The 12,891-nt window shown below is 34.0% G+C and overlaps 2 protein-coding genes across 9 annotated transcripts in view; one reads left to right on the forward strand and one right to left on the reverse strand.

Moving 5' to 3' along the window:
• LOC144968549 (putative small nuclear ribonucleoprotein Sm D2) overlaps positions 1–12,891 on the reverse strand; it is a 399,977-nt gene that overhangs the window by 180,751 nt on the left and 206,335 nt on the right. The gene's annotated exons all lie outside the window — the stretch shown is intronic.
• The window catches only part of LOC144968481 (dual E2 ubiquitin-conjugating enzyme/E3 ubiquitin-protein ligase BIRC6-like), a 71,088-nt gene that overhangs the window by 26,753 nt on the left and 31,444 nt on the right, over positions 1–12,891 (forward strand). For 4 of the 8 annotated variants that reach the window (XM_078906904.1, XM_078906922.1, XM_078906931.1 and 1 more), the window contains exons 24-37: positions 697–831; positions 1,220–1,518; positions 1,752–1,894; positions 2,723–2,848; positions 3,651–3,856; positions 4,595–4,795; positions 5,575–5,758; positions 6,716–6,922; positions 7,261–7,588; positions 8,224–8,386; positions 8,968–9,147; positions 10,103–10,351; positions 11,347–11,565; positions 11,857–11,987. In XM_078906904.1, coding sequence (XP_078763030.1) covers positions 697–831; positions 1,220–1,518; positions 1,752–1,894; positions 2,723–2,848; positions 3,651–3,856; positions 4,595–4,795; positions 5,575–5,758; positions 6,716–6,922; positions 7,261–7,588; positions 8,224–8,386; positions 8,968–9,147; positions 10,103–10,351; positions 11,347–11,565; positions 11,857–11,987 — 2,771 coding nt within the window. The remainder of the gene's footprint in view (positions 1–696; positions 832–1,219; positions 1,519–1,751; positions 1,895–2,722; positions 2,849–3,650; positions 3,857–4,594; positions 4,796–5,574; positions 5,759–6,715; positions 6,923–7,260; positions 7,589–8,223; positions 8,387–8,967; positions 9,148–10,102; positions 10,352–11,346; positions 11,566–11,856; positions 11,988–12,891) is intronic. The other 4 variants (XM_078906938.1, XM_078906966.1, XM_078906914.1 and 1 more) reach the window with 3 other exon arrangements.

Consider the following 12,891-nt stretch of genomic DNA (forward strand, 5'->3'; position numbering starts at 1 on the left):
CGACAACTCCGCCTGGCAGGTGAGAGCGTGGCTCTACCGTGTGAGCTATCCACGAACACAAAAATATTCGTTTCAAACTCAAAGTCATTACTAGATCCCTCTCTCACCTACTTCTTGAAACCGCCGATTCGTTCGTACACCACCATCGCGAATAATTTTGACCAGCAGTTAAGCTTAATAGCCAATATTCTCAACACAAACATATAACATAGAAAACGATTGAGACATTGAGTATGCTCCGGTGTATGGGGTGAATTTTAATTCAGAAAAGTGAGTGGAGCAGGCACTTATGTTGGTAACAACAAGATATGAAGTGAATAGAAAAGTGCCAGAAGACAATAGAGAATAAAAATTTTTTTACCCCACCACCGCCGCGAAAAATTTTTATTCTCTATTGTCTTCTGGCACTTTTCTATTCACTTCATATCTTATTGCACTTTGTTTTAATAATCAATTGATAATTCGACTTTTTAACAATCTTTGTTCCCTTTGAAATAGACTTGTCCAATTCTCCAATTAATTTTAAGATTTCTCTCTAAAGGCTCAACTGCTATATTGGGTATAAACCATAAATGAAAAAATATGTATTTTTCTTGTTTAGGAAATAAAGTGATACATCATGTCTAAAAATGGCTTGAGTTATTTGATGCAGCTGCATTGCTATAATGATCAATCTGAATTTTGAATGTCACTCAGGCTTACAATGAATGTATGCAACTTCAACTCCAAATGAACCTGGCTCAGAGGGCCATTCACAGACTCCAGACCTCTCTCGGGATTACTTCAGATTACTTGGATGACCCTATTGATTTCACCACTTCATTGAAAAAGGTTATCATTTGGATATTTAAAAAAAATATTGTTTGCATTGGTTAAAGAAAGAAAAACAAAAACAAAAATACAAATAAAAACCAAAAGAGTTTTAAGCAAATTAGAGATGAATTATTAATAGTTATAGATCATACATTATATAGCATTTTTCTTGTGGCTTTATGTTAATTTTCAGCATGATCTCTATTGGGAATAGAAAGTCAGGCATTTCTGGCATTATAAAAAAAAATATCTGTAGATAAAAATTTGACAATTTACTTTTTGGTGATTGAGATATTGCTGTAATATTTTTACAAAAATTGTTTAGATTTTTATGTTCTAATCACTAGGAATAGTGTTTTACAACATTGATTTGTTGACAATTCTTGATTGCTCTCTTTGTTTACAGTCTTGTACTGATAAACTTAGGGTTATTCTAGAAAATTTGCTGGATCTCCTCCTGACATCAACCGTTGGCAGCCCAGCTATCCCTCAACCTCCAGTCACTTTGTACAATGCCCTTACACCTGAAGGAGCCGAATCACTTTTCCAGCATTTGTGTCTACATGGCACTCACAGAATCCATGTCAGCGCTGGTCTCTTGTTGGTCAGAATCTGTGGCACCCAGGACTGGTGGGGTAAATTCCTTGGCAAAATGCTGCAGAGTTTCTTCCATTCCAAATGTTCTGAGATATTTCCCCAGGACAGGTGAGTTTATGATAATGGGATTATTAAAAATAAAATAACCATCATGATGATGGAAACAAAAAGAAAGCAAGCATATTTTTTGACATACCTGGTATGACTGAGATAAATGCGAGTGGAAATGTTCTGCTCTCACACACACTCACAAAAAAATAAAAAAAAAAAAATTACTGCAAATTGGATAAGCTATATTACTTTCACATAAATAGTTATGATTATTTTGTGTTTTCTAACAGAGTGTTTGTATTGCTGTGTTCTCTCGGCCAAAAGTCATTGTGTGGACCAAGTTCTCAAAGCATATTGGACAGTTTACTAGCTATTCTTGCTAATATACTGAAACCACTCCATGAAAGACATACCCCAAACCAACAACCAGCAGGTATTGAAAGTCTATGATTCTGGGTGGGGATCCTGACCTCCCATAGCGGGCAGGGAGGTACATACTATGTCTTCTATACCCCAATGTCTGTTTTCCAACATGCTTTCTGTCTTTGTCTTGGAATGAGATTACTTGGTTTTGTCAAGTGCCTGGCCGGATACCTTGGCTGGGAGGGAAACAGTCAAATGTATAGTTAGTTTGGGGAGATGATATTTTTTTCCTTGTAAATTATCTCTCTGTTATGCAATCTATTATGTTTTATTTATGTATTATGTATGATTTGTAAACATTTGAGTGTATTCCTCTTAGTGGGGACCTATGCTTGTGTCTGGATGAGACTTTTAGGTGATCTCAATTTAAGTACACTGATAGTGTGCTCTTGGAATCTACATCTGTTCCCTTTTGAACCAATTCCCCTTTGTCTGCCTCATCCTTAGGTGCTTTAATTATAATTCTAAACCTTTTTACTATCCCATTTTTTCCCTTTTTACTGGCGCTGATATGACCTTAATGTGTTGCAAGCGCCATAAAACCCTCAAAAACAAAACAAACAAAGTCTATGATTCACGCCACGTTTAATACTAATTTGATTTAATTCATGCAGATCGTTTCTGGGGGCCAGCTTTGGATTTTTTTCACTCCAGATTTGGAATATTCAGTGGAAATATTGATGTGAGACCTAATTTATTGACACCACATATATTCTAAATCATTTTATCGTCAATTTATCAAATAATATACGAGAATGCGATAAAACATGTCAACTTTAAACATGAATTATCATTTTCTTTCCTACACTAAAATGATTATTCTTATTCTATTTCTCAGCAGACCTTGACTTATCTCTCATCAGCTGGGTGCTGCTGTTCTTATGTCGCAACATGGATTGTTCTGTTCAGCCTCTCTCATCAAACACAGAAGATTCAGAGAAAGGAGCAAAGAAAGACAAGGAAGGTTTGTGTTTGTAAATTTTAAATTCAAACCAAAATTATACTTCGTCTAATATTCCCTTCATAAGCTCATACTCAGACCCAACTAAAGTATCCAAGTATTTGGGGGGTGGGGGGGGGGGGGGGGGGTGTCAGCTTGGCATAACTGAATGATCTTCATTTCATTACCTTGTGGTCCTGGATTCAAAACATCTCCCTCGTTCACATGCTGCGTTGAATTGAGGCTGACACATTGGATATTATTCTTTCCTTGAAAAATACATTTGAGACACATTTTCTACTTTAGATAAATAAATAATATGAGTTATTTTCTTAATGGGAAAGCAGTGATTTATGTATATTTTTTAAAAATTAGCTTGATATTAGCAGGAACATTGTCTAAATAATAGATCATACTCTGAAAAAATAAATGAAGGCTATCTGTATTATAAAAAGGGACATTAAAAAATTTGGTATTTCCATATAACGCGAAATATTATGTTAGCTGAATGTTGAGGTTTTCAAAAATGTATGGATCACAATGTCAGATGAACAAAAATCTGAAAAAATTCAGAGGACATGTGATATAAAGGCAATCAATTCTGCATCAAGGGAAGATGAATATCACACTGTTGTCCTTTAATAGTGTAAATACAACTCAAATCAATTATCATACTACACAGGAAAAAAAATTAAGATCGGTATAAACTCAATGAGTAAGGACATGAAGAATGAGGATGGGAGAGGAATTATTGATTATTATATTCTAAAATTGTAAAGTTACATGAGTTTTATTCCTTGTCAAATTCATTTACATCAAATTTCAGGGTGTTCATTCAGCAACCTAGCAAGTAGATGGAGTTTCATTGACAATCAGTGCTCAGGAACTAGCTCATCCAGTTCCAAAGTCAAGGCCCATCGTCTCAATAGACGAGGATACCAAAGAAAAATAGCTCTCTGCAGGCAAAAGATTGAAATTGATAAACTAAAAGATTCTCTTTCAATTGCCGATAAAAATAAACTGTCTGCCAAGGTATTTGATTTTTTTTTTTTTTAAATTTAGTAATTTGTTCATCACTCTTTCAGTTATTCATTTTGTACAAAAAAAAAGTTATTTATTCATTCAGTCAAACGTTTTTATTTACATGTTCATTGATTTATCATATATTTATTTACGACAGTCATTGTTTTTGAAATGCCATTTTTCAGTCAATATGAGGAGAGAATATTATATATAAATAGAGCTTTCATATACCGCAATATCCACTAAATGTGCTCAAAGCACTTTACAAAGGGTCCCTGACCAACAGCAACACGTAACATGTAGAACAAGACATGATGCCTGTTAGGCGATTTTACAATTTGTCCAAACAAATATTACAAACAACGTTTCTCTGATTAGGGTTTTGAAATATTTGAATCACAACATCAGATTATCAAAAGTCTAAGAAAAACAGTCAGAGGACAATTACATCATTCATGTGATATACAAAGCAAAAGTTTTGGCTGAATAACAAGGATGGAGAAATCGTATTACTTATCATAAGACTCATAAAATACTTCTATACTTAAATTTCCACACACACTCCTTTCACTGTTTCTCATTCAATGTGATTGTTTAAATGAGATAGATCTTTTCTCATTTTTTCTCGGTACTGCAGATTGCACCTAGTTTTCTTTGCATTTTCATCCATTGCCTGCTCCTCCCTTTGTGATTTCGTCATGAACCTAAGAGAAAGATGATTGCTTCCATATTTTTCCCCCCTTGCAGATCCTTCTAAAAGATGTTATTGAACTTCATAAATTACAGAGTAAAGGCACTCGTTTAGAGGATGAAACTGAGGAAAAAGAAGCTGAGCCATCTTTTGCCATATCCAGAGAGAGATGTTTATCAGTTGTGCAGGGACTTGTGGCTCTGATTCTAAGTATGGACTTTACTTGTCATGTGGATCTCTATCTGATTGCCTGCAAGGTTTGTTCACGTCTTAGCAATTTAGGTTTTTCATTCCTTTTTGTATTTGGCTTTCTTAAAGTTTGTAATTGACCCAAAAACAACCTGATAGAATATTCATATGCAATGGTGTATCCCTTATTTAACATAAGAGTAGTTCTTTAGGACCAATGGACCCAAAAATTATCCCACTTTATGTGGTAATTGTAACAAATTGCCTGCTGCCCTGTCAATAGTTGTCTATTGCATAGTACATTCTGTCATATCTATAATTTTAGGTATGCAGTCGCTGCTGGACGAACAGAGGGGTCAGAGAAAAAAATCTTGACAACAGTCTGGATTAATAACAGTCCTTTTGCTTTTAAGTCGAGTGCTCTACCAAGAGACCTATTTGGACTCCACACTCCCTTAAATGACATAGCTATTATCAGTGACAATTTTTTTTATCATGGACTTCCTTTCAAAGGACATTAGAAAATTGTATATAAGTAGAGTATAGTTATTGTTTACTTGCACTTTTAAATTGGAGATGATTCCTTCCAATTATATAATTTTTCTCTATGATGTGTTATGTTAACATATAGATCTTTATTAGATATTGTTTTTCTAAAGTAACACAATGCTTTACGGAGAGAGAACCAACACTCGACTCAAAAGTACATGTAAGCTGTCATGTGTTTTCTCACCCTTTTACCTAATCTAGTCCCAAGGCTTCAGCACATATCAACTAACACAAGAAACCATTGTTTTAAAATCCCTACAGCTGTCCTTAACTTCTATGCTATTAACATGTCCGATAGGTGCTGTCCAAAATCTGTCTAGCCTGTCGTCCTTCTATCACATTGGCTGAGGCTACAACTCAAGACCAACTGGAGAGGCTAGTGCTCCTTGTTGTAGGATCAGACTTCAACCATGACAACCTGACCTGGGGAGGTCCATGGGCAGGCCATGCCATCACTTGTCTATTACAAGACATTTTGGAAGGTGACTTGATTCATATCATTCTTATTCTTAAAATACTATATCCAGATGAAAAAAAAAGTGTATTGTGGAAAGCCTCCAAAACGCTGGTATTTATTTTATCTTAAAATACGTCTTGCACTTTAGCAAGCATGGTCTCATTGTCTTCTGTTAAAAAAAGCGTTCACCATTATGATATCATATTGCTTTATGCAGTTCTTTTATGCCCTTGTCCTTGCATTTTGTGATTTAAAAAATGAGATAGCATTAAAGAGTTCCAATGCTGAATTTATACTATTTTCTAAGTGTCTTATAGTCTTACCAAAAATAGAGAAAAAGTTGACAAATAAATTAATCCATAACATGTTGGATAGCTTCAGTGACATACAGGGAAATTCCATTGATATATCAGGGATGCCATTTGTCCAGTAAAGCCAAAAAAACCCAGGCTTTTTGAAGTCATCCGACAATCATTTTTTTTAATACGAAAGACTTGAATTGTTTTTTATTTTGTTGTTTTTTTTGGGTTTTTTTTATTTTAAAGATTAAATCATTAGTTGTTTAAACATTTAAAGGTTAAGGGGAAGCTAGATGGATACTTATCCTTTTTATGATTTAAGGGCAACACCATTTGATGGTGAGTTTTGCACAACATATTTTCATACGGTCCTTACGTGGAGAAAAATTCATTTTTTAATATTTTTTTTTGTATTTTGCAAAGGACTTCCCTGATATAGTCAATGACAGCTATTCTTTTTTTTCACTCTCGTGTTGTAAACCATGAATGAATATAAAATTTCTGCATTGATAATGTCGCCAATTGCAAAAGATAAAAATGAGTAAGAAATGTTGACTTTATCACTATTGATGCAGGAAGGAAGAAATGAATTGGTTTAACTATCATCTTTATCATCATCATCGTTATCAGCAGCAGCAACACACCATTTCTTGTTACTTAACTTGAATTAATTTTTTTTTCAGGTGAAAAGGTTTATGCATCAAGTAGTGAGGAATTGGACAGTGAGGCCACAGATCTTGAAATCTCCATGCTTTATACCCAATGGCTGGAGAAAGAAGGGATTGTCTGTGAAAACAAAAGAACAAAGAGGCAGAGCATAGTTGTCTTGCCAGATCAAGTTGAAGTTTGTTTAAGACAGAAGCCAGAGTTCTTCAAATATTTTAAGAGAGGTTTGTTTTCTGTCAAATCCTATCTGAATTGAGAATTTCAGTTGTGTTAAACAGATACAAACTTGACAATCAATGATTCAAAAGAAAACCAAATGAATGAATTATCTCTATGAAGCGCATTGTCCATTAAACATTCTAGCCAACTATTCTTTTTAATTTTGCCCTTCATATCATCTCAAAATGGATCTCCCTATCGTCCTACATCTCACAACTATCCCTGAATGGTATCACTTTGTTGTAATATGTAATGGTATCAATTAGACGCATCATATTAGGTAACAATGTGAAATGAAGACATTAATTTTGTCATTTACACTTTTGCGTTTTTAAAAAATCAGATTTCATGAAAGGGAATATATGCATAGATGAGAAAGAGGACCCAATTATGGTGGTGTCCATGTTTGTCAATAAGAAGGACAAGGACAAATGGAATAAGTGGGTTGAAGCCATCACCAAGCATCAGATTATCTCCAGCACTCCTTCTCCACCAGACTTTGTCAATCTAGTCATGGATTCCTCAGAAAACACAGATCTCCCATCCTGGGTGGATAAGGCCCTTCTTGGTTTTCATCAAATAGTTGAAACACCATCCGGTTCCTCCACATCAACTTCAACGTCTGCTCCAGAAGCCTCTGGGGCAGATTCAGAGAAATCAGCCGACTTTTGGTAAGTTATCTTTGTTTCCAATGTTTAGATATATTTTCTATTTCTACATTCCAAAATCAGTTTTTCTGGAATTATATATTTTAACTTCTAGCTACACATCCATTTATTATTTTGCCTTTTTAGCCTTAATAATCAGTTGGCAGAGCACATACATGACTCACATGCAAACAATTATGTTTTGATCCAATGCAATGTGGGCATATTTTTCTTTCTTTCCTGTCCACCAGCAAAGCCTAATATATGATTTTGGAGAAATTTTATTCAATAAAGATGAAATGTCTTTTTTAGTTGGTGGAGAACAACTGAAAAAAATCAGGATAAACTAAAGTGCCATTAGTCGAATGGCTCTAAAGGATTGCTTCTTCAAATTGGAGGAACACAACCTAGATAATACTTTTACCATGTTAAAGACCCTAATCATAGAACTCTTGATTTCCATTTATATATATATATATATATATATATATATATATATATATATATATATATATATATATATATATATATATATATATATATATATATATATATATATATATATATATGAGTGTTGGTGGGTACTTGTAGGTACGAAAGTGCTCGATAATGGTGGTTAGAGCTAATATATATATGTGATTCATCTTTTATTCTTTCAGTATTCAATCGTCAGCGAAGAAAACCAATGGCATCAGTGTGAATACTGCCATTTCCGACTTATGTGCACAAGCAATGAGTCATGGAATCAGTCAGGGCTTGTCTACGGCACTTGATGCTAGGCTAGAGTTTGGTTTGGAAACTATGCCAGAGCACAGACTAAAGGTAAATGATTGGAGAATCAAATGATGCAATTCTTATGGCACCTACTTTTGTGCTGGAATTTTAGGCCTACTAAATTTTTTTCCAGCTAAATGAATTCTTTATATCTCATTTAATAAACAATCATTGTATCTCAAAACATTCCTTTCATGACTTCTTCTTATTTGTAATGGGAAGTCGAGTGTGGTCAAGAAATTTATTTTCAGAAAAGAATAGTAGTAGTTTGTGAATATATGATCCACCACATCAATCTGGTATCGTGTTGGACCGAACTAAATGAACAAAGTTTATTTTACTGTAGTAATGAACTAGGAAATTTATTTTTTAATTTACGAAACAAAACTGACTCTCCCTAAGAAAGGTTAACTCAAAAGTTTATATAAGATAAGCTTCAAGTTCAATTTTAAGTAACAGTTCAAACTCGACAAATACTGATTTGAGACGATATGTCACATATATAATTTGACACACATTGCTTCCAATTCTTCTTGTTAGTTTTTTTTCTCCTTTTTAAAAAAATGAAGTTATGGAAGGAAAAAAATAGTGGAATTGAAAACTTTTTACAATGCATTTTTTTCATACAGGTGATACAGTCAGTCCAAATGAATAATATTCAGTGTGCCTTTTCAACACCATTGCCTGCTCTTCCTCCTGCTTTCTCAACGTCCGTTAGTTCAGCTGCAGCAGATTCTTATAGTGATAGGGAAGACACTTCATCTGCACCACCATCATTCCCAGAGCCAAGCAGAGGAGATATACAAAATGTAAGTTAACTTTATATCTTATTATATATTTGGCAATTGGATGTTTAGTAAAACTTAGGCTCCAAAACCACAGGACCAATAGTCACAAATTTTTTTAACGTTTTTTACTATTGACAGGAAGATAGCTTTTTGTGTATTGTGACATTGTGCTGATTTTATCGAAAAATTGAATTTGTTTAGTCAATTCCCATCAAAAATAGATGCCATCATTTTTATCACGTGGGTTGTGAGTCAACTTTCCAGTTAGCGATGATGACAATGAGGTGGGGGTGCTTGCATTGGATATCAGGTAGTGGTTCCTCTCATTATTTTTAATACAATCAATTTCTTAAGATTAATATGAACCATTTTCCATTCCTAACACTTAAAGAATTCTACGATAAGTGAGCATATAAGATATTAAATGCAGAATATATCTCTCTGTTCCCTAATGTAGAACTCTGTGGAGTTTGCTTACAAAGTCAAAAATATATTGTCTATTAAAACAATAGAAATTGAGTTCAATTTTATTCAAAACTTAAATCATAAATTTTGAGTTGGTCGACTTATCATCATGTTAATTGTACGGGCTACATATATATATATATATATATATATATATATATATATATATATATATATATATATATATATATATATATATATATATATATATATATATATGTATATAGACATACACACACACACACACACTTAAATAATTTCTTTTTCTCACTACCTTGTATTTCATTTGTTTAACCCTCATTTGCAGAAACAGAGAAGGCCCGATTTAGATCCTCATAAAAGCTTCTTGTTCCCAAGACATTATTTTATTTCCAGTTCATTTTGAGACAATGAAAGAACGGCACAATTTCAAAAATTCTTAGACAAAGTTGAAATCTTACTCTGTATTTTAAAATATATTTTTTTGGTATAAGTAATTTGTATTTTATCTTGTTTAACTTTACTTCTGTAGAACAACACACTATCTTCAATTGAGATGCTCAGTCAATGCTTTGAACTTATATTTGGACAACTTCGTTCAAGGAAGGTGAACTTAGAATCAGCCCTGCAATTGTGGCTGACATTAAATGAAGAACAGCCAGTGACAGAATCAAGTGCCTCATCCTCAAGAGGTACTAATGTGTCTGGAACATCCTCTTTTGATTCCTCCAGGCAACCAGTGATTGCTTTGAGTGAAAATGCTGTGGCATGCCTTATGGAGGTAAGAGCTTTCATTCAATGTTTTCGTTTTTTTAAAATTGTTTTTCTTCCAAATTTAGTTGTTGTTTGTCCTTATTGACAGACATATTTCTTTATGCAAGAAGTAGGATTTCAAAGATTTAAATAGTTTCCTTTGAATATAGAATAGCTCATATTTTGAATAATTTTGTATCAAATTAATTTGAACTTCTTGGTTCCTAAAATTTGATATCTATTATTTTGTTTGATACTTGAGTGGCTGGGTGGGGATCCTGACCTCCCATAGTGGGCAGGGAGGTACATGCTGTGTCTTCTATCCCCCCATACCGTTTCCCAATTGTTTCCTGTCATTGTCTTGGAATGAGATTACTTAGTTTTGTCCTGATCTTTGCCGGAGCTCCTTGGCTGGGAGGGAAACAGTCGAATGTATAGTTATAGTTTTGGGAGATGATATTTTTCTCCTTGTAAATCATCTCTCTGTTATGCATTGTATTATGTTGAGTTTACATATTATATTATATGATTGGTAAACATTTGAGTGTATTCCTCTTAGTTGGGACCTGTGCTTGTGTCTGGATGAAACTTTTAGGTGATCTCAAACTAAGTACATTGGTGGTATGCTCTTGGAATCTACATCTGATCCCTATTTGTTCCCAGTTCCCCTATGTCTTACTTTTTTCTTGGGTGCTTTAATTGTAATTTTATAACTTTTTACTATCCCATTTTCTTCCTTTTTACTGGCGCTGATATAACCTAAATGTGTTGCAAGCGCCGTAAAACCCTTAAAAACAAAACAAAAAACGATACTTGAGTAGTGTCACAAAAAGCTAACTCACACTGGCAAATGATTTAGTTTATATTTTTCCTCATAAAGAGAATTTTATTTACATGTGTCGTATAATGTGTAGTTTAGCAAAGGGCTGTTTGCTTTTCTTTTTTTTTTACTTATTGTTTTGTGTAGAGAAGTCATTTTTATTATTCCGGGATGTATAACTATTATTCTTGTTTATTCTTTAGGTGGGTGTACTAACCCCTTGTTTACCTGTCCGTATCTGGGTATACTTGTTCCAAACTCTGTGCCTGCTGACCAACCAGAAAGTGACAAATGCCAGCAGACCAGACATATCTCTGGCTCCATGCGTTCTCAACAACCCAAATCTGTCCGCTTTGTTAACCAAGTTCCTCTCCAGTCACAACCTCATGGGATCCACCTCAGGAGGAATGCAGCATTATCAGGTGGGTGAAAAGTACAAATTTAGTTATTGAAGTATTGACCTTTATTTCCCTTTTACTGCTAAAAAGATTTTGTAAATTGTATTGGTTTATGAAAAAGTTAAGTTTTAAAAACATTTTAGATATGTTGACAAGTATTTTCTATTCCTCATCACTCCCCCCCACCCCCTTAATATATATTATTTTTACAAAAATAAAGGTGTCAATGGAGATTACAATTACTTTAATCACTTGTAAATTAAGTTTGGATTGAATCTACTTGAATGATAAGTTTTATATATTTTGTTTTTAAAGGCGGGATCTGCAGCTGTCAAGGTGTTTGGAGACTTCTTGTTCAGACTTGAATGCAAGTCCATTGAAGTTGATGGACGGAATTACTTCAAAGAAATGCTTCTCAAGATGGTATACAACCTCACTGCTGAAAGGTAAGTTAGCTCAATCAGCCTATTTTCTTTTTTTTTTTCCTGTCTCCATATCTCTCCCCATATAAATCTATCTCAGTTGCTTTTAGAATTTTAATGTGATTTTTTTTTTCGTCATCATATTTGTGTATATTTTGTCTATTTGTTGATGAAAGCCAAGGGACAAAGTGTCGTTTATTGTGTACTGCTTTTAGATATGTGAATCACCTTTATTCTTTTTATTTTCTTCACATCTTCATGGGTGCAAGAGTGCTGGCTACAGCCGGCCTGCCGGCCGATTGGATTACCGAAAAAAAAACGTCGCCGGCTTTTTGCGATTTGGATTTGATTGTTTTTTTATTATTTTTTGGGGGTTAAAATTGTGCAACTTGTGACAAGAAACTTAACAAATTACTGCATTACAACCTTTCGATTAAATATACAACAATTGTGGACTACTGTTATGAAGACAAGATGCTGAGAACAAGACTTCAAATGAGTCCGTGAATCTTGCAGGCTTTTTCAGATTATATGTCTGGTCATAAGTAGACTTACAGGCTTTTTGAGGTCCAGTTGCTTGCACCCATGCATCTTTAATGGATGTCTTTGCCCTCTCAGTTTTTAGTTGAAAACACTATTCTCTAGATAATTTAATTTCATTATTTCACTTTAATTTGCGGGTGGTTGGATGGGAGCATCACCCTTGAATCATATACCTATGATGTTCGCATGGGTGTACGATCCGATAGTGATGTCGTTTCTTCTTCTCTTTACTAGCCTATCCTGCTTCTTTGGTTTGTGATTGTATTTTTGACAGGGGATATTTTTTACTCTGTAAATCTTCTGCCTGTTTGTTCTTGGTTATTTATAATTTAGCTTATGATATCTTTAGGTTATGATTTTGATTTACATTTGTACTATTTTTGTT

The sequence above is a fragment of the Berghia stephanieae genome, chromosome 1 (assembly GCF_034508935.2).
Source record: "Berghia stephanieae isolate SIO BIC M18660-M18661 chromosome 1, UCSD_Bste_1.3, whole genome shotgun sequence".
Classification (NCBI taxonomy): Eukaryota; Metazoa; Mollusca; class Gastropoda; order Nudibranchia; family Aeolidiidae; genus Berghia; species Berghia stephanieae.